This window comes from Salmo salar, chromosome 14, assembly GCF_965601325.2.
Source record: "Salmo salar chromosome 14, fSalSal1, whole genome shotgun sequence".
Lineage (NCBI taxonomy): Eukaryota > Metazoa > Chordata > Actinopteri > Salmoniformes > Salmonidae > Salmo > Salmo salar.
Window position 1 is genome coordinate 53,569,870 of NC_138304.1, and position 20,549 is coordinate 53,590,418.

At 39.1% G+C, this 20,549-nt stretch overlaps 1 protein-coding gene across 1 annotated transcript in view; it reads right to left on the bottom strand.

Moving 5' to 3' along the window:
* piezo2b (piezo-type mechanosensitive ion channel component 2b) overlaps nucleotides 1-20,549 on the bottom strand; it is a 285,749-nt gene that overhangs the window by 205,465 nt on the left and 59,735 nt on the right. The window contains exons 6-7 of the mRNA XM_082961036.1: nucleotides 20,125-20,377; nucleotides 19,345-19,558 (exon numbers count right to left, since the gene is read on the bottom strand). Coding sequence (XP_082817162.1) covers nucleotides 19,345-19,558; nucleotides 20,125-20,377 — 467 coding nt within the window. The remainder of the gene's footprint in view (nucleotides 1-19,344; nucleotides 19,559-20,124; nucleotides 20,378-20,549) is intronic.

Here is a 20,549-nt window from a genome sequence, read left to right on the forward strand (position 1 = left end):
TATAAGGTGATGCTAATGGTATACAAAGTGAAACTCGCTATATAAGGTGATGCTAATGGTATACAAAGTGAAACTCGCTATATAAGGTGATGCTAATGGTATACAAGGTGACAGGTGCTATACAAGGTGATGCTAATATTATACAAGGTGACAGGTGCTATATAAGGTGATGCTAATGGTATACAAAGTGACAGTTGCTATATAAGGTGATGCTAATGGTATACAAGGTGACAGGTGCTATATAAGGTGATGCTAATGGTATACAAGGTGACAGGTGCTATATAAGGTGATGCTAATGGTATACAAGGTGACAGTTGGTATATAAGGTGATGCTAATGGTATACAAAGTGAAACTCGCTATATAAGGTGATGCTAATGGTATACAAAGTGAAACTCGCTATATAAGGTGATGCCAATGGTATACAAGGTGACAGGTGCTATACAAGGTGATGCTAATATTATACAAGGTGACAGGTGCTATATAAGGTGATGCTAATGGTATACAAGGTGACAGGTGCTATATAAGGTGATGCTAATGGCATACACAGTGATACACGCTATATAAGGTGATGCTAATGGTATACAAGGTGACAGTTGCTATACAAGGTGATGCTAATGGTATACAAGGTGACAGGTGCTATATAAGGTGATGCTAATGGTATACAAGGTGACAGGTGCTATATAAGGTGATGCTTATGGCATACAAGGTGGCAGGTGCTATACAAGGTGATGCTAATGGTATACAAGGTGACAGTTGCTATATAAGGTGATGCTAATGGTTTTCAAGGTGATAGTTGCTATATAAGGTGATGCTAATGGTATACAAGGTGAAACTCGCTATATAAGGTGATGCTAATGGTATACAAGGTGACAGGTGCTCTATAAGGTGATGCTAATGGTATACAAGGTGACAGGTGCTATATAAGGTGATGCTAATGGTATACAAGGTGACAGGTGCTATATAAGGTGATGCTAATGGTATACAAAGTGACAGATGCTATATAAGGTGATGCTAATGGTATACAAGGTGACAGGTGCTATATAAGGTGATGCTAATGGTATACAAGGTGACAGTTGGTATATAAGGTGATGCTAATGGTATACAAAGTGAAACTCGCTGTATAAGGTGATGCTAATGGTATACAAAGTGAAACTCGCTATATAAGGTGATGCTAATGGTATACAAGGTGACAGGTGCTATACAAGGTGATGCTAATATTATACAAGGTGACAGGTGCTATATAAGGTGATGCTAATGGTATACAAGGTGACAGGTGCTATATAAGGTGATGCTAATGGTATACAAGGTGACAGTTGCTATATAAGGTGATGCTAATGGTATACAAAGTGACAGTTGCTATATAAGGTGATGGTAATGGTATACAAGGTGACAGTTGCTATATAAGGTGATGCCAATGGTATACAAGGTGACAGGTGCTATATAAGGTGATGCTAATGGTATACAAGGTTACAGGTGCTATATAAGGTGATGCTAATGGTATACAAAGTGACAGTTGCTATATAAGGTGATGCTAATGGTATACAAGGTGACAGGTGCTATGTAAGGTGATGCTAATGGTATACAAGGTGACAGGTGCTATATAAGGTGATGCTAATGGTATACAAGGTGACAGTTGGTATATAAGGTGATGCTAATGGTATACAAAGTGAAACTCGCTATATAAGGTGATGCTAATGGTATACAAAGTGAAACTCGCTATATAAGGTGATGCTAATGGTATACAAGGTGACAGGTGCTATACAAGGTGATGCTAATATTATACAAGGTGACAGGTGCTATATAAGGTGATGCTAATGGTATACAAGGTGACAGGTGCTATATAAGGTGATGCTAATGGCATACACAGTGATACACGCTATATAAGGTGATGCTAATGGTATACAAGGTGTCAGTTGCTATACAAGGTGATGCTAATGGTATACAAGGTGACAGGTGCTATATAAGGTGATGTTAATGGTATACAAGGTGACAGGTGCTATATAAGGTGATGCTTATGGCATACAAGGTGGCAGGTGCTATACAAGGTGATGCTAATGGTATACAAGGTGACAGTTGCTATATAAGGTGATGCTAATTATCAAGGTGACAGGTGCTATATAAGGTGATGCTAATGGTATACAAAGTGACAGTTGCTATATAAGGTGATGCTAATGGTATACAAGGTGACAGGTGCTATATAAGGTGATGCTAATGGTATACAAGGTGACAGGTGCTATATAAGGTGATGCTAATGGTATACAAGGTGACAGTTGGTATATAAGGTGATGCTAATGGTATACAAAGTGAAACTCGCTATATAAGGTGATGCTAATGGTATACAAAGTGAAACTCGCTATATAAGGTGATGCTAATGGTATACAAGGTGACAGGTGCTATACAAGGTGATGCTAATATTATACAAGGTGACAGGTGCTATATAAGGTGATGCTAATGGTATACAAGGTGACAGGTGCTATATAAGGTGATGCTAATGGCATACACAGTGATACACGCTATATAAGGTGATGCTAATGGTATACAAGGTGACAGTTGCTATACAAGGTGATGCTAATGGTATACAAGGTGACAGGTGCTATATAAGGTGATGCTAATGGTATACAAGGTGACAGGTGCTATATAAGGTGATGCTTATGGCATACAAGGTGGCAGGTGCTATACAAGGTGATGCTAATGGTATACAAGGTGACAGTTGCTATATAAGGTGATGCTAATGGTTTTCAAGGTGATAGTTGCTATATAAGGTGATGCTAATGGTATACAAGGTGAAACTCGCTATATAAGGTGATGCTAATGGTATACAAGGTGACAGGTGCTCTATAAGGTGATGCTAATGGTATACAAGGTGACAGGTGCTATATAAGGTGATGCTAATGGTATACAAGGTGATACACGCTATATAAGGTGATGCTAATGGTATACAAGGTGACAGTTGCTATACAAGGTGATGCTAATGGTATACAAGGTGACAGGTGCTATATAAGGTGATGCTAATGGTATACAAGGTGACAGGTGCTATATAAGGTGATGCTTATGGCATACAAGGTGGCAGGTGCTATACAAGGTGATGCTAATGGTATACAAGGTGACAGTTGCTATATAAGGTGATGCTAATGGTTTTCAAGGTGATAGTTGCTATATAAGGTGATGCTAATGGTATACAAGGTGAAACTCGCTATATAAGGTGATGCTAATGGTATACAAGGTGACAGGTGCTCTATAAGGTGATGCTAATGGTATACAAGGTGACAGGTGCTATATAAGGTGATGCTAATGGTATACAAGGTGACAGGTGCTATATAAGGTGATGCTAATGGTATACAAGGTGACAGGTGCTATATAAGGTGATGCTAATGGTATACAAGGTGACAGGTGCTATATAAGGTGATGCTAATGGTATACAAGGTGACAGTTGGTATATAAGGTGATGCTAATGGTATACAAAGTGAAACTCGCTATATAAGGTGATGCTAATGGTATACAAAGTGAAACTCGCTATATAAGGTGATGCTAATGGTATACAAGGTGACAGGTGCTATACAAGGTGATGCTAATATTATACAAGGTGACAGGTGCTATATAAGGTGATGCTAATGGTATACAAGGTGACAGGTGCTATATAAGGTGATGCTAATTGCATACACAGTGATACACGCTATATAAGGTGATGCTTATGGTATACAAGGTGACAGGTGCTATACAAGGTGATGCTAATATTATACAAGGTGACAGGTGCTATATAAGGTGATGCTAATGGTATACAAGGTGACAGGTGCTATATAAGGTGATGCTAATGGCATACACAGTGATACACGCTATATAAGGTGATGCTAATGGTATACAAGGTGACAGTTGCTATACAAGGTGATGCTAATGGTATACAAGGTGACAGGTGCTATATAAGGTGATGCTAATGGTATACAAGGTGACAGGTGCTATATAAGGTGATGCTTATGGCATACAAGGTGGCAGGTGCTATACAAGGTGATGCTAATGGTATACAAGGTGACAGTTGCTATATAAGGTGATGCTAATGGTTTTCAAGGTGATAGTTGCTATATAAGGTGATGCTAATGGTATACAAGGTGAAACTCGCTATATAAGGTGATGCTAATGGTATACAAGGTGACAGGTGCTCTATAAGGTGATGCTAATGGTATACAAGGTGACAGGTGCTATATAAGGTGATGCTAATGGTATACAAGGTGACAGGTGCTATATAAGGTGATGCTAATGGTATACAAGGTGACAGGTGCTATATAAGGTGATGCTAATGGTATACAAGGTGACAGGTGCTATATAAGGTGATGCTAATGGTATACAAGGTGACAGTTGGTATATAAGGTGATGCTAATGGTATACAAAGTGAAACTCGCTATATAAGGTGATGCTAATGGTATACAAAGTGAAACTCGCTATATAAGGTGATGCTAATGGTATACAAGGTGACAGGTGCTATACAAGGTGATGCTAATATTATACAAGGTGACAGGTGCTATATAAGGTGATGCTAATGGTATACAAGGTGACAGGTGCTATATAAGGTGATGCTAATGGCATACACAGTGATACACGCTATATAAGGTGATGCTAATGGTATACAAGGTGACAGTTGCTATACAAGGTGATGCTAATGGTATACAAGGTGACAGGTGCTATATAAGGTGATGCTAATGGTATACAAGGTGACAGGTGCTATATAAGGTGATGCTTATGGCATACAAGGTGGCAGGTGCTATACAAGGTGATGCTAATGGTATACAAGGTGACAGTTGCTATATAAGGTGATGCTAATGGTTTTCAAGGTGATAGTTGCTATATAAGGTGATGCTAATGGTATACAAGGTGAAACTCGCTATATAAGGTGATGCTAATGGTATACAAGGTGACAGGTGCTCTATAAGGTGATGCTAATGGTATACAAGGTGACAGGTGCTATATAAGGTGATGCTAATGGTATACAAGGTGACAGGTGCTATATAAGGTGATGCTAATGGTATAGAAAGTGACAGATGCTATATAAGGTGATGCTAATGGTATACAAGGTGACAGGTGCTATATAAGGTGATGCTAATGGTATACAAGGTGACAGTTGGTATATAAGGTGATGCTAATGGTATACAAAGTGAAACTCGCTGTATAAGGTGATGCTAATGGTATACAAAGTGAAACTCGCTATATAAGGTGATGCTAATGGTATACAAGGTGACAGGTGCTATACAAGGTGATGCTAATATTATACAAGGTGACAGGTGCTATATAAGGTGATGCTAATGGTATACAAGGTGACAGGTGCTGTATAAGGTGATGCTAATGGTATACAAGGTGACAGTTGCTATATAAGGTGATGCTAATGGTATACAAAGTGACAGTTGCTATATAAGGTGATGGTAATGGTATACAAGGTGACAGTTGCTATATAAGGTGATGCCAATGGTATACAAGGTGACAGGTGCTATATAAGGTGATGCTAATGGTATACAAGGTTACAGGTGCTATATAAGGTGATGCTAATGGTATACAAAGTGACAGTTGCTATATAAGGTGATGCTAATGGTATACAAGGTGACAGGTGCTATGTAAGGTGATGCTAATGGTATACAAGGTGACAGGTGCTATATAAGGTGATGCTAATGGTATACAAGGTGACAGTTGGTATATAAGGTGATGCTAATGTTATACAAAGTGAAACTCGCTATATAAGGTGATGCTAATGGTATACAAAGTGAAACTCGCTATATAAGGTGATGCTAATGGTATACAAGGTGACAGTTGCTATACAAGGTGATGCTAATATTATACAAGGTGACAGGTGCTATATAAGGTGATGCTAATGGTATACAAGGTGACAGGTGCTATATAAGGTGATGCTAATGGCATACACAGTGATACACGCTATATAAGGTGATGCTAATGGTATACAAGGTGACAGTTGCTATACAAGGTGATGCTAATGGTATACAAGGTGACAGTTGCTATATAAGGTGATGCTAATGGTATACAAGGTGACAGTTGCTATACAAGGTGATTCTAATGGTATACAAGGTGACAGTTGCTATACAAGGTGATGCTAATGGTATACAAGGTGACAGCTGCTCTATAAGGTGATGCTAATGGTATACAAGGTGACAGGTGCTATATAAGGTGATGCTAATGGTATACAAGGTGACAGGTGCTATATAAGGTGATGCTAATGGTATACAAGGTGACAGGTGCTATATAAGGTGATGCTAATGGTATACAAGGTGACAGGTGCTATATAAGGTAATTTTATACAAGGTGACAGTTGCTATATAAGGTGATGCTAATGGTTTTCAAGGTGACAGTTGCTATATAAGGTGATGCTAATGGTATACAAGGTGAAACTCGCTATATAAGGTGATGCTAATGGTATACAAGGTGACAGGTGCTCTATAAGGTGATGCTAATGGTATACAAGGTGACAGGTGCTATATAAGGTGATGCTAATGGTATACAAGGTGACAGGTGCTATATAAGGTGATGCTAATGGTATACAAGGTGACAGGTGCTATATAAGGTAATGGTATACAAGGTGACAGTTGTTATATAAGGTGATGCTAATGGTGGACAAGGTAACAGTTGCTATATAAGGTAATGGTATACAAGGTGATAGTCGCTATATAAGGTGATTCTAATGGTATACAAGGTGGCAGGTGCTATACAAGGTGATAGTCACTATATAAGGTGATGCTAACGGTATACAAGGTGATAGTCACTATATAAGGTTATGCTAATGGTATACAAGGTGATAGTCAGTATATAAGGTGCTGCTAATCGTATACAAGGTGACAGGTGCTATACAAGGTGATGCTAATGGTATACAAGGTGACAGGTGCTATATAAGGTGATGCTAATGGTATACAAGGTGACAGGTGCTATATAAGGTGATGCTTATGGCATACAAGGTGGCAGGTGCTATACAAGGTGATGCTAATGGTATACAAGGTGACAGTTGCTATATAAGGTGATGCTAATGGTTTTCAAGGTGATAGTTGCAATATAAGGTGATGCTAATGGTATACAAGGTGAAACTCGCTATATAAGGTGATGCTAATGGTATACAAGGTGACAGGTGCTCTATAAGGTGATGATAATGGTATACAAGGTGACAGGTGCTATATAAGGTGATGCTAATGGTATACAAGGTGACAGGTGCTATATAAGGTGATGCTAATGGTATACAAGGTGACAGGTGCTATATAAGGTGATGCTAATGGTATACAAGGTGACAGGTGCTATATAATGTGATGCTAATGGTATACAAGGTGACAGTTGGTATATAAGGTGATGCTAATGGTATACAAAGTGAAACTCGCTATATAAGGTGATGCTAATGGTATACAAAGTGAAACTCGCTATATAAGGTGATGCTAATGGTATACAAGGTGACAGGTGCTATACAAGGTGATGCTAATATTATACAAGGTGACAGGTGCTATATAAGGTGATGCTAATGGTATACAAAGTGACAGTTGCTATATAAGGTGATGCTAATGGTATACAAGGTGACAGGTGCTATATAAGGTGATGCTAATGGTATACAAGGTGACAGGTGCTATATAAGGTGATGCTAATGGTATACAAGGTGACAGGTGCTATATAAGGTGATGCTAATGGTATACAAGGTGACAGGTGCTATATAAGGTGATGCTAATGGTATACAAGGTGACAGGTGCTATATAAGGTGATGCTAATGGTATACAAGGTGACAGGTGCTATATAAGGTGATGCTAATGGTATACAAGGTGACAGTTGGTATATAAGGTGATGCTAATGGTATACAAAGTGAAACTCGCTATATAAGGTGATGCTAATGGTATACAAAGTGAAACTCGCTATATAAGGTGATGCTCAATGGTATACAAGGTGACAGGTGCTATACAAGGTGATGCTAATATTATACAAGGTGACAGGTGCTATATAAGGTGATGCTAATGGTATACAAGGTGACAGGTGCTATATAAGGTGATGCTAATGGCATACACAGTGATACACGCTATATAAGGTGATGCTAATGGTATACAAGGTGACAGTTGCTATACAAGGTGATGCTAATGGTATACAAGGTGACAGGTGCTATATAAGGTGATGCTAATGGTATACAAGGTGACAGGTGCTATATAAGGTGATGCTTATGGCATACAAGGTGGCAGGTGCTATACAAGGTGATGCTAATGGTATACAAGGTGACAGTTGCTATATAAGGTGATGCTAATGGTTTTCAAGGTGATAGTTGCTATATAAGGTGATGCTAATGGTATACAAGGTGAAACTCGCTATATAAGGTGATGCTAATGGTATACAAGGTGACAGGTGCTCTATAAGGTGATGCTAATGGTATACAAGGTGACAGGTGCTATATAAGGTGATGCTAATGGTATACAAGGTGACAGGTGCTATATAAGGTGATGCTAATGGTATACAAGGTGACAGGTGCTATATAAGGTGATGCTAATGGTATACAAGGTGACAGGTGCTATATAAGGTGATGCTAATGGTATACAAGGTGACAGTTGGTATATAAGGTGATGCTAATGGTATACAAAGTGAAACTCGCTGTATAAGGTGATGCTAATGGTATACAAAGTGAAACTCGCTATATAAGGTGATGCTAATGGTATACAAGGTGACAGGTGCTATACAAGGTGATGCTAATATTATACAAGGTGACAGGTGCTATATAAGGTGATGCTAATGGTATACAAAGTGACAGGTGCTATATAAGGTGATGCTAATGGCATACACAGGTGACACGCGCTATATAAGGTGATGCTAATGGTATACAAGGTGACAGGTGCTATACAAGGTGATGCTAATGGTATACAAGGTGACAGTTGGTATATAAGGTGATGCTAATGGTATACAAAGTGAAACTCGCTATATAAGGTGATGCTAATGGTATACAAAGTGAAACTCGCTATATAAGGTGATGCCAATGGTATACAAGGTGACAGGTGCTATACAAGGTGATGCTAATATTATACAAGGTGACAGGTGCTATATAAGGTGATGCTAATGGTATACAAGGTGACAGGTGCTATATAAGGTGATGCTAATGGCATACACAGGTGATACAGCGCTATATAAGGTGATGCTAATGGTATACAAGGTGACAGTTGCTATACAAGGTGATGCTAATGGTATACAAGGTGACAGGTGCTATATAAGGTGATGCTAATGGTATACAAGGTGACAGGTGCTATATAAGGTGATGCTTATGGCATACAAGGTGGCAGGTGCTATACAAGGTGATGCTAATGGTATACAAGGTGACAGTTGCTATATAAGGTGATGCTAATGGTTTTCAAGGTGACAGTTGCTATATAAGGTGATGCTAATGGTATACAAGGTGAAACTCGCTATATAAGGTGATGCTAATGGTATACAAGGTGACAGGTGCTCTATAAGGTGATGCTAATGGTATACAAGGTGACAGGTGCTATATAAGGTGATGCTAATGGTATACAAGGTGACAGGTGCTATATAAGGTGATGCTAATGGTATACAAGGTGACAGGTGCTATATAAGGTGATGCTAATGGTATACAAGGTGACAGGTGCTATATAAGGTGATGCTAATGGTGTAAACGGTAACAATTGATATTTAATGTAATGGTATACAAGGTGATAGTCGCTATATAAGGTGATGCTAATGGTATACAAGGTGGCAGGTGCTATACAAGGTGATAGTCACTATATACGGTGTTGCTAATAGTATACAAGGTGACAGGTGCTGTTTAAGGTGATGCTAATGGTATACAAGGTGACAGTTGCTATATAAGGTGATGCTAATGGTATACAAAGTGACAGTTGCTATATAAGGTGATGGTAATGGTATACAAGGTGACAGTTGCTATATAAGGTGATGCCAATGGTATACAAGGTGACAGGTGCTATATAAGGTGATGCTAATGGTATACAAGGTGACAGGTGCTATATAAGGTGATGCTAATGGTATACAAAGTGACAGTTGCTATATAAGGTGATGCTAATGGTATACAAGGTGACAGGTGCTATATAAGGTGATGCTAATGGTATACAAGGTGACAGGTGCTATATAAGGTGATGCTAATGGTATACAAGGTGACAGTTGGTATATAAGGTGATGCTAATGGTATACAAAGTGAAACTCGCTATATAAGGTGATGCTAATGGTATACAAAGTGAAACTCGCTATATAAGGTGATGCTAATGGTATACAAGGTGACAGTTGCTATACAAGGTGATGCTAATATTATACAAGGTGACAGGTGCTATATAAGGTGATGCTAATGGTATACAAGGTGACAGGTGCTATATAAGGTGATGCTAATGGCATACACAGTGATACACGCTATATAAGGTGATGCTAATGGTATACAAGGTGACAGTTGCTATACAAGGTGATGCTAATGGTATACAAGGTGACAGTTGCTATATAAGGTGATGCTAATGGTATACAAGGTGACAGTTGCTATACAAGGTGATTCTAATGGTATACAAGGTGACAGTTGCTATACAAGGTGATGCTAATGGTATACAAGGTGACAGCTGCTCTATAAGGTGATGCTAATGGTATACAAGGTGACAGGTGCTATATAAGGTGATGCTAATGGTATACAAGGTGACAGGTGCTATATAAGGTGATGCTAATGGTATACAAGGTGACAGGTGCTATATAAGGTGATGCTAATGGTATACAAGGTAACAGGTGCTATATAAGGTAATTTTATACAAGGTGACAGTTGCTATATAAGGTGATGCTAATGGTTTTCAAGGTGACAGTTGCTATATAAGGTGATGCTAATTGGTATACAAGGTGAAACTCGCTATATAAGGTGATGCTAATGGTATACAAGGTGACAGGTGCTCTATAAGGTGATGCTAATGGTATACAAGGTGACAGGTGCTATATAAGGTGATGCTAATGGTATACAAGGTGACAGGTGCTATATAAGGTGATGCTAATGGTATACAAGGTGACAGGTGCTATATAAGGTAATGGTATACAAGGTGACAGTTGTTATATAAGGTGATGCTAATGGTGGACAAGGTAACAGTTGCTATATAAGGTAATGGTATACAAGGTGATAGTCGCTATATAAGGTGATTCTAATGGTATACAAGGTGGCAGGTGCTATACAAGGTGATAGTCACTATATAAGGTGATGCTAACGGTATACAAGGTGATAGTCACTATATAAGGTTATGCTAATGGTATACAAGGTGATAGTCAGTATATAAGGTGCTGCTAATCGTATACAAGGTGACAGGTGCTATACAAGGTGATGCTAATGGTATACAAGGTGACAGGTGCTATATAAGGTGATGCTAATGGTATACAAGGTGACAGGTGCTATATAAGGTGATGCTTATGGCATACAAGGTGGCAGGTGCTATACAAGGTGATGCTAATGGTATACAAGGTGACAGTTGCTATATAAGGTGATGCTAATGGTTTTCAAGGTGATAGTTGCAATATAAGGTGATGCTAATGGTATACAAGGTGAAACTCGCTATATAAGGTGATGCTAATGGTATACAAGGTGACAGGTGCTCTATAAGGTGATGATAATGGTATACAAGGTGACAGGTGCTATATAAGGTGATGCTAATGGTATACAAGGTGACAGGTGCTATATAAGGTGATGCTAATGGTATACAAGGTGACAGGTGCTATATAAGGTGATGCTAATGGTATACAAGGTGACAGGTGCTATATAATGTGATGCTAATGGTATACAAGGTGACAGTTGGTATATAAGGTGATGCTAATGGTATACAAAGTGAAACTCGCTATATAAGGTGATGCTAATGGTATACAAAGTGAAACTCGCTATATAAGGTGATGCTAATGGTATACAAGGTGACAGGTGCTATACAAGGTGATGCTAATATTATACAAGGTGACAGGTGCTATATAAGGTGATGCTAATGGTATACAAAGTGACAGTTGCTATATAAGGTGATGCTAATGGTATACAAGGTGACAGGTGCTATATAAGGTGATGCTAATGGTATACAAGGTGACAGGTGCTATATAAGGTGATGCTAATGGTATACAAGGTGACAGTTGGTATATAAGGTGATGCTAATGGTATACAAAGTGAAACTCGCTATATAAGGTGATGCTAATGGTATACAAAGTGAAACTCGCTATATAAGGTGATGCCAATGGTATACAAGGTGACAGGTGCTATACAAGGTGATGCTAATATTATACAAGGTGACAGGTGCTATATAAGGTGATGCTAATGGTATACAAGGTGACAGGTGCTATATAAGGTGATGCTAATGGCATACACAGTGATACACGCTATATAAGGTGATGCTAATGGTATACAAGGTGACAGTTGCTATACAAGGTGATGCTAATGGTATACAAGGTGACAGGTGCTATATAAGGTGATGCTAATGGTATACAAGGTGACAGGTGCTATATAAGGTGATGCTTATGGCGTACAAGGTGGCAGGTGCTATACAAGGTGATGCTAATGGTATACAAGGTGACAGTTGCTATATAAGGTGATGCTAATGGTTTTCAAGGTGATAGTTGCTATATAAGGTGATGCTAATGGTATACAAGGTGAAACTCGCTATATAAGGTGATGCTAATGGTATACAAGGTGACAGGTGCTATATAAGGTGATGCTAATGGTATACAAGGTGACAGGTGCTATATAAGGTGATGCTAATGGTATACAAGGTGACAGGTGCTATATAAGGTGATGCTAATGGTATACAAAGTGACAGATGCTATATAAGGTGTTGCTAATGGTATACAAGGTGACAGGTGCTATATAAGGTGATGCTAATGGTATACAAGGTGACAGTTGGTATATAAGGTGATGCTAATGGTATACAAAGTGAAACTCGCTGTATAAGGTGATGCTAATGGTATACAAAGTGAAACTCGCTATATAAGGTGATGCTAATGGTATACAAGGTGACAGGTGCTATACAAGGTGATGCTAATATTATACAAGGTGACAGGTGCTATATAAGGTGATGCTAATGGTATACAAGGTGACAGGTGCTATATAAGGTGATGCTAATGGCATACACAGTGATACACACTATATAAGGTGATGCTAATGGTATACAAGGTGACAGTTGCTATACAAGGTGATGCTAATGGTATACAAGGTGGCAGTTGCTATATAAGGTGATGCTAATGGTATACAAGGTGACAGTTGCTATACAAGGTGATGCTAATGGTATACAAGGTGACAGCTGCTCTATAAGGTGATGCTAATGTTATACAAGGTGACAGGTGCTATATAAGGTGATGCTTATGGCATACAAGGTGGCAGGTGCTATACAAGGTGATGCTAATGGTATACAAGGTGACAGTTGCTATATAAGGTGATGCTAATGGTTTTCAAGGTGATAGTTGCTATATAAGGTGATGCTAATGGTATACAAGGTGAAACTCGCTATATAAGGTGATGCTAATGGTATACAAGGTGACAGGTGCTCTATAAGGTGATGCTAATGGTATACAAGGTGAAACTCGCTATATAAGGTGATGCTAATGGTATACAAGGTGACAGGTGCTATATAAGGTGATGCTAATGGTATACAAGGTGAAACTCGCTATATAAGGTGATGCTAATGGTATACAAGGTGACAGGTGCTCTATAAGGTGATGCTAATGGTATACAAGGTGACAGTTGCTATATAAGGTGATGCTAATGGTATACAAGGTGACAGGTGCTATATAAGGTGATGCTAATGGTATACAAGGTGACAGGTGCTATATAAGGTAATGGTATACAAGGTGACAGTTGTTATATAAGGTGATGCTAATGGTGTAAACGGTAACAATTGATATTTAATGTAATGGTATACAAGGTGATAGTCGCTATATAAGGTGATGCTAATGGTATACAAGGTGGCAGGTGCTATACAAGGTGATAGTCACTATATACGGTGTTGCTAATAGTATACAAGGTGACAGGTGCTGTTTAAGGTGATGCTAATGGTATACAAGGTGACAGTTGCTATATAAGGTGATGCTAATGGTATACAAAGTGACAGTTGCTATATAAGGTGATGGTAATGGTATACAAGGTGACAGTTGCTATATAAGGTGATGCCAATGGTATACAAGGTGACAGGTGCTATATAAGGTGATGCTAATGGTATACAATGTGACAGGTGCTATATAAGGTGATGCTAATGGTATACAAAGTGACAGTTGCTATATAAGGTGATGCTAATGGTATACAAGGTGACAGGTGCTATATAAGGTGATGCTAATGGTATACAAGGTGACAGGTGCTATATAAGGTGATGCTAATGGTATACAAGGTGACAGTTGGTATATAAGGTGATGCTAATGGTATACAAAGTGAAACTCGCTATATAAGGTGATGCTAATGGTATACAAAGTGAAACTCGCTATATAAGGTGATGCTAATGGTATACAAGGTGACAGGTGCTATACAAGGTGATGCTAATATTATACAAGGTGACAGGTGCTATATAAGGTGATGCTAATGGTATACAAGGTGACAGGTGCTATATAAGGTGATGCTAATGGGATACACAGTGATACACGCTATATAAGGTGATGCTAATGGTATACAAGGTGACAGTTGCTATACAAGTTGATGCTAATGGTATACAAGGTGACAGTTGCTATATAAGGTGATGCTAATGGTATACAAGGTGACAGTTGCTATACAAGGTGATTCTAATGGTATACAAGGTGACAGTTGCTATACAAGGTGATGCTAACGGTATACAAGGTGACAGCTGCTCTATAAGGTGATGCTAATGGTATACAAGGTGACAGGTGCTATATAAGGTGATGCTAATGGCATACAAGGTGGCAGGTGCTATACAAGGCGATGCTAATGGTATACAAGGTGACAGTTGCTATATAAGGTGATGCTAATGGTATTCAAGGTGCCAGTTGCTATTGAAGGTGTTGCTAATGGTATACAAGGTGAAACTCGCTATATAAGGTGATGCTAATGGTATACAAGGTGACAGGTGCTATATAAGGTGATGCTAATGGTATACAAGGTGATAGTCACTATATACGGTGTTGCTAATAGTATACAAGGTGACAGGTGCTGTATAAGGTGATGCTAATGGTATACAAGGTGACAGTTGCTATATAAGGTGATGCTAATGGTATACAAAGTGACAGTTGCTATATAAGGTGATGGTAATGGTATACAAGGTGACAGTTGCTATATAAGGTGATGCCAATGGTATACAAGGTGACAGGTGCTATATAAGGTGATGCTAATGGTATACAAGGTTACAGGTGCTATATAAGGTGATGCTAATGGTATACAAAGTGACAGTTGCTATATAAGGTGATGCTAATGGTATACAAGGTGACAGGTGCTATGTAAGGTGATGCTAATGGTATACAAGGTGACAGGTGCTATATAAGGTGATGCTAATGGTATACAAGGTGACAGTTGGTATATAAGGTGATGCTAATGTTATACAAAGTGAAACTCGCTATATAAGGTGATGCTAATGGTATACAAAGTGAAACTCGCTATATAAGGTGATGCTAATGGTATACAAGGTGACAGTTGCTATACAAGGTGATGCTAATATTATACAAGGTGACAGGTGCTATATAAGGTGATGCTAATGGTATACAAGGTGACAGGTGCTATATAAGGTGATGCTAATGGCATACACAGTGATACACGCTATATAAGGTGATGCTAATGGTATACAAGGTGACAGTTGCTATACAAGGTGATGCTAATGGTATACAAGGTGACAGTTGCTATATAAGGTGATGCTAATGGTATACAAGGTGACAGTTGCTATACAAGGTGATTCTAATGGTATACAAGGTGACAGTTGCTATACAAGGTGATGCTAATGGTATACAAGGTGACAGCTGCTCTATAAGGTGATGCTAATGGTATACAAGGTGACAGGTGCTATATAAGGTGATGCTAATATTATACAAGGTGACAGGTGCTATATAAGGTGATGCTAATGGTATACAAGGTGACAGGTGCTATATAAGGTGATGCTAATGGTATACAAGGTGACAGGTGCTATATAAGGTAATTTTATACAAGGTGACAGTTGCTATATAAGGTGATGCTAATGGTTTTCAAGGTGACAGTTGCTATATAAGGTGATGCTAATGGTATTCAAGGTGAAACTCGCTATATAAGGTGATGCTAATGGTATACAAGGTGACAGGTGCTCTATAAGGTGATGCTAATGGTATACAAGGTGACAGGTGCTATATAAGGTGATGCTAATGGTATACAAGGTGACAGGTGCTATATAAGGTGATGCTAATGGTATACAAGGTGACAGGTGCTATATAAGGTAATGGTATACAAGGTGACAGTTGTTATATAAGGTGATGCTAATGGTGTACAAGGTAACAGTTGCTATATAAGGTAATGGTATACAAGGTGATAGTCGCTATATAAGGTGATTCTAATGGTATACAAGGTGGCAGGTGCTATACAAGGTGATAGTCACTATATAAGGTGATGCTAACGGTATACAAGGTGATAGTCACTATATAAGGTTATGCTAATGGTATACAAGGTGATAGTCAGTATATAAGGTGCTGCTAATCGTATACAAGGTGACAGGTGCTATACAAGGTGATGCTAATGGTATACAAGGTGATAGTCACTATATACGGTGTTGCTAATAGTATACAAGGTGGCAGGTGCTGTATAAGGTGATGCTAATGGTATACAAGGTGACAGTTGCTATATAAGGTGATGCTAATGGTATACAAGGTGACAGGTGCTATATAAGGTGATGCTAATGGTATACAAGGTGACAGGTGCTATATAAGGTGATGCTAATGGTATTCAAAGTGACAGTTGCTATATAAGGTGATGCTAATGGTATACAAGGTGACAGGTGCTATATAAGGTGATGCTAATGGTATACAAGGTGAAACTCGCTATATAAGGTGATGCTAATTGTATACAAGGTGACAGGTGCTATACAAGGTGATGCTAATGGTATACAAGGTGACAGGTGCTATATAAGGTGATGCTAATGGTATACAAAGGTGACAGGTGCTATATAAGGTGATGCTAATGGCATACACAGTGATACACGCTATATAAGGTGATGCTACTTCCATACAAGGTGGCAGGTGCTATACAAGGTGATGTTAATGGTATACAAGGTGACAGTTGCTATATAAGGTGATGCTAATGGTTTTCAAGGTGATAGTTGCTATATAAGGTGATGCTAATGGTATACAAGGTGAAACTCGCTATATAAGGTGATGCTAATGGTATACAAGGTGACAGGTGCTCTATAAGGTGATGCTAATGGTATACAAGGTAACAGGTGCTATATAAGGTGATGCTAATGGTATACAAGGTGACAGGTGCTATATAAGGTGATGCTAATGGTATACAAGGTGACAGGTGCTATATAAGGTAATGGTATACAAGGTGACAGTTGTTATATGAGGTGATGCTAATGGTATACAAGGTAACAGTTGCTATATAAGGTAATGGTATACAAGGTGATAGTCGCTATATAAGGTGATGGTAATGGTATACAAGGTGGCAGGTGCTATACAAGGTGATAGTCACTATATAAGGTTATGCTAATGGTATACAAGGTGATAGTCACTATATAAGGTGCTGCTAATGGTATACAAGAGGACAGGTGCTATACAAGGTGATGCTAATGGTATACAAGGTGATAGTCACTATATACGGTGTTGCTAATAGTATACAAGGTGACAGGTGCTGTATAAGGTGATGTAATGGTATACAAGGTGACAGTTGCTATATAAGGTGATGCTAATGGTATACAATGTGACAGGTGCTATATAAGGTGATGCTAATGGTATACAAGGTGACAGTTGCTATATAAGGTGATGCTAATGGTATACAAGGTGACAGTTGCTATATAAGGTGATGCCAATGGTATACAAGGTGACAGGTGCTATATAAGGTGATGCTAATGGTATACAAGGTGACAGGTGCTATATAAGGTGATGCTAATGGCATACACAGTGATACACGCTATATAAGGTGATGCTAATGCTATACAAGGTGACAGTTGCTATACAAGGTGATGCTAATGGTATACAAGGTGACAGTTGCTATATAAGGTGATGCTAATGATATACAAGGTGACAGTTGCTATATAAGGTGATGCTAATGGTATACAAGGTGACAGGTGCTATATAAGGTGATGCTAATGGTATACAAGGTGACAGGTGCTATATAAGGTGATGCTAATGGTATACTAGGTGACAGTTGCTATATAAGGTGATGCTAATGGTATACAAGGTGACAGGTGCTATATAAGGTGATGCTAATGGTATACAAGGTGACAGGTGCTATATAAGGTGATGCTAATGGTATACAAGGTGACAGTTGCTATATAAGGTGATGCTAATGGTATACAAGGTGACAGTTGCTATATAAGGTGATGCTAATGGTATACAAGGTGACAGTTGCTATATAAGGTGATGCTAATTGCATACAAGGTGACAGTTGCTATATAAGGTGATGCTAATGGCATACAAGGTGACAGTTGCTATATAAGGTGATGCTAATGGTATACAAGGTGACAGTTGTTATATAAGGTGATGCTAATGGCATACAAGGTGACAGGTGCTATATAAGGTGATGCTAATGCTATAGATAGCCATAATAGTATTGGGCGTGACACACTGCTGTAATGTACGGCCAGCAGACTAAAGACATTAGAATCAATACTCTCCAGAAACAAGGCTATCTTGCCAAGGACACAGTGGCAAGGGCAACACTGCTAAAATACATTACCTAAATAAGTACCTTCTGCAATCATGGCACAGACTGGGTGGGAGTTTACTATATTGCTAACACTGATCCAATTGTTTCAGATGTAAAGGGGGGGGGGGGGTTAAGGGTCGATTAGGAATTCAACCTTTCCACTTATCCGCAACCTTCCACATAAACAACTAATGGTCTCCCTATCCCATCCCTTCTTATACATAAAATATAATGACAACATATGTTACAGCCAGTAAGTATTGAGGAACAAGAATACGCTACGTTTAGAAGCCTGGTAGATTTCTACAAGTGGATTTTGGCTTCTGCTTGGACGTGGCGATACTGTATACATTTAGTAAAATGGTGAAAGTTCATATTTACTATGAAATTGAAGATTTACTGAATACACACAGTTACCTGGAGTTGAGCTGTATAGTAAACACCTAGCAGTCACAGTAGCCAGGTTAACTAAATATCTGTCATCAAAAGAAAGACAGACAGACAGACAGACAGACAGACAGACAGACAGACAGACAGACAGGCAGACAGACAGACAGACAGACAGACAGTATCTAACCTAATGTAGCTGTCCTCTGGAGGGATGCTCTCTTGGAAGAACTGAAACTGATAGAGGTAGAGGACGACCAGGTGTCCAGCGCTGAATATGGCCATGAGGACACACATACAGCTGAAGATGAGGGTGTCGAAGGTGCGGCAGAACGACCACCACGTACACAGGAACAGGAACACGAAGAAATAGACTGCCGACGTCAGGGAAGGCAGCGTGATACCTGGTGGAAACAGTACAAAAAGCATAACGATACATATAGATAGATGCAAACGGATACACTGATATTTAAGGATCTATAGGAAGACAAAGAACTAGGCCGCAGATGTCAGCAAGAGCAGTATTACACCTGGTGGACACAGATACACTTAGATATCAATCAATCAATCAATCAAGCAATTAGAGAAGCAGATATATATAATATATATATATACATATACACAGTTGGCTACACCGTGGTTGAGATGGCAGCATTGAAGTATACTGTATTGGATAGGACCAGGAGTTTTTCCTGACAACATCTGTTGGCGCTAGTTTGGGTATAAGGTCATTCAATTCAGCAAGACATGACACCCACCATGTCAGATTTTTCTGAAATCGTTTCTGTAGTTAGAAACAGATAAAAAAGCATGTTTCAGGAATGCTTATCTTGAGGTGGAACGGCTCTATAGTGATATCAATAAATATAACTAACAGTCAATAATAAGTGTTTGTACACATTGAGAGAGTGTGAGTGATGACTATAGTGCAAAGGGGGCTGATTCCTCTCTCTCACTGAGAAACACTGACCTGTGAGTCCTAGCAGTATAGTGACCACCACTTTTCCTGCGGTGGTTATCAGATTCCCAATGATCTCCTTCACTTTAGACGCCACGCCCGCAATGTGACGCAGAATCTTCATCTTGTTGCTCTCCTCTTCCTCTTCATCTTCCTCCTCTTCCTCCTCCATCTCTTCCTCCTCCTCTTCTCCAGCCTCGTACCCAGCCTCAAAGTCCTCATCCAACAGGACATTGTCATCAAGGCTCAGCTTCTCCTCTTCCTCCTGGTTGGTAGAGAGAGGAGACAGTCATATATCACAAACAGTGATTAAACCATTTAATTAAAGCCAACCATAGTTGTTAGTTCTTTAGGATGGCTGTCCTGATGGAGAGCTAGGACAGCCTTCCTAAAGGAGAACTAGGACAGCCGTCCTAAAGGAGAGCTAAGACAGCCGT